The sequence below is a fragment of the Colias eurytheme genome, chromosome 5, assembly GCF_061535395.1.
Source record: "Colias eurytheme isolate Ceu_HAF_F1 chromosome 5, ilColEury1 Martin Lab GWU primary, whole genome shotgun sequence".
In the NCBI taxonomy this organism is placed as follows: Eukaryota; Metazoa; Arthropoda; class Insecta; order Lepidoptera; family Pieridae; genus Colias; species Colias eurytheme.
Genome location: NC_142984.1, coordinates 4265602 through 4267999, shown reverse-complemented (window position 1 = coordinate 4267999; position 2398 = coordinate 4265602). Strand labels below are relative to the sequence as shown.

Below are 2398 nucleotides of genomic sequence, written 5' to 3'. Positions count from 1 at the left end.
AATACAAAACATCCTGTATAATGCAATCGTCACTGCAGCACAGTGACACACATACGCGGCTTTACACTAAACCAATAATAGAATAAAATCAATCTATACACCCTCTCACACGCATACTAACAAATCGCAATCAATGATTTCCCTGTGTCAATACACGCACACAAGCATAAAGTATTGGAAATATTGGCTTTATAAACATTTATAGAAATTTGCGAAATATATTCCCCTAATATTCCTTCTATTGCTATCTCCCTCTCACTCGACAGACAACCCGTATTAGATAAGAAATGAAAGGGACGCACGATCTGGTTTTACAACTTTGCAGAGGGACAATAGTGACGCTATTGTTGTAGTACCCCAACTTTTTTTAGGTCACATAAAAGTATTACAGTTGTTAGGGTCGTACTTTTGCTGCATTCGTTTCGCAGACAACCTAGAAGGCAGTGCACCTACGCAGTCCAGTGGAAAAAGTGTAATTATAAAGTGTTAATGACTAAAATATTTTTCGTAGTGCTAAAATGTCATCCGTAGCAACAACTAATCGTGCAAATGATATGTGGAACAGTGCGAGTGATGTGAACTCTCAAAGTGCTAAACATACATATGGGTATGGTCACCAGTATCCAGTTGCGCCTAACTTCTATAATTATCCACATAATTATCATCAAAACAGTGAGTATAATGCACAAAATGCAAATAATAAGTTATACGAAACTGTCAACCAGAACTGTGTAGTGAAGTCTGAACCCATTAATTGGCAAAATTATTCAATGAACTACACGAATCGGGATAGTCACGCGAATATGGAAATGATAAATAAGTGGAGGGAAATGAGTTACTATTCACAACAGTACGAGAACTACGAATATCAACATGGCAATGGCAATTTGACAAATAATGCTTATTTGGAAGCACGAGGAGAAAGCGCAAGACCTGTTAATTCTCCTAGTCAATGTAGTATACCTGATACATGCTATGGATCACCACGCAGTGCTTCGAGTGCAATCAAATCTTCAGAAGATGATGATTCCCCGAACCTAAGAGCGCTACTTACAAACCCTAATACAACAAAATCTCATCCATATTTCAATAAATATAACGACACATATACACAAGAAGCAATACAAAAAATGATGTATCATGCAACTGATTTGGAGAAGTGGGAAAAAAATAATGATGTGAAAATTGAAACAGACCGCAATTTGCCGCAATTTCATGGTGAATACAAAAACAGTGTCGATGATCCTAAAATCAGGAGCAAAGAAGTAGGAAAGGCGATTGTAGATTGTGAAGGCGGAACGACATCGGCGAGTGCCATAGAGAACTGTCAGAACGTGACGAGGGTCGAAGCAGGCGGTGACAATGAGGATTATGCAGAGAACAAAATGGCGACTGCACCCGAAGCGCAAGGATATTATCCATGGATGAAGAGTATTGGCAGTACGTATTGCATAATATGTATATAAACATTATACATACATTGTATACCTATTATATTTTAATTCTCATGGATTTTTCAAATGCAGTTTATTTATAATAATTGTTGTATTTCAGGTGACGATAAGAAGGAAGGATCGAAGAGAACGAGGCAAACCTACACCAGATTTCAAACACTGGAACTAGAAAAAGAATTCCATTTCAACAAATATCTTTCGAGGCGACGAAGAATAGAAGTATCCCACGCGTTAGGTCTCACGGAGCGTCAAATCAAAATATGGTTTCAAAATCGTAGGATGAAAGCTAAGAAAGATGGGAAGTTAACAAATTCTCCCGATCCTTATGGTTTAGATGACGTCGGTGCAACCAAATTACCTAATATGTCTGAATATATGGATACTAGGCAAATGCCTGGTCTCACTGAATATCCGAATTACAATCACATGGCTCATGGTCACGCATCTCCTTTAAATCATCCCGTAGGTAATTTACCTCCTAGTGGCTTGCCTCCGTACGGAATTCCAAAAATGTGACGCATATCACGACAATAGAGTATATTTAATTATAGAGTCAATATAAAAAAATAAATATATTTTGTACAGACGCATAGAAAATATTTTATACATATCATGTTGTACCTTTATGGTTGTAAATAACTATAGTAGGAATATTTTTAATACTCTTTCTTATACCGGACTTAATAAACATTTGAAATTGCGCTACCTCCTGCTAAATAAGGACATTATGCTCAAGTTAGATAGATAATTATCTTTTACAATAATATTATTTAATTATAGCTATCTTTAGATAATAGTTATCAATCAGCACTTTCATTGTCTCATTAATTCGATAGGCTTTCTATTTTTTAATCTAATTCTCGTTTTTTGTACAATGTAACAAAATTACTAAAAACAGTAGCGTTTATACTTGCAGTAAATTATAAGATCGTAGTTTTATGTTA

The 2398-nt window shown here is 35.7% G+C and overlaps 1 protein-coding gene across 1 annotated transcript; it reads left to right on the top strand.

Annotated features, from left to right (window-relative positions):
- Positions 1-518: 518 nt before the first annotated feature.
- LOC149908413 (uncharacterized) lies at positions 519-1970 on the top strand. Its single transcript, XM_090101634.1, has 2 exons — positions 519-1437; positions 1555-1970. Exons 1-2 carry the CDS (start codon positions 519-521, stop codon positions 1968-1970), a joined length of 1335 nt encoding a protein of 444 aa, XP_089957760.1.
- The last annotated feature ends 428 nt before the right edge of the window (positions 1971-2398 follow it).

Excerpts from the sequence above, each read along its gene's own strand:
- LOC149908413 (XM_090101634.1), top strand. The coding sequence starts at position 519 with ATGTCATCCGTAGCAACAACTAATCGTGCAAATGATATGTGGAACAGT. Across the intron at positions 1,438-1,554 it reads TCCATGGATGAAGAGTATTG|GTGACGATAAGAAGGAAGGA; the intron begins GCAGTACGTATT and ends GTTGTATTTCAG.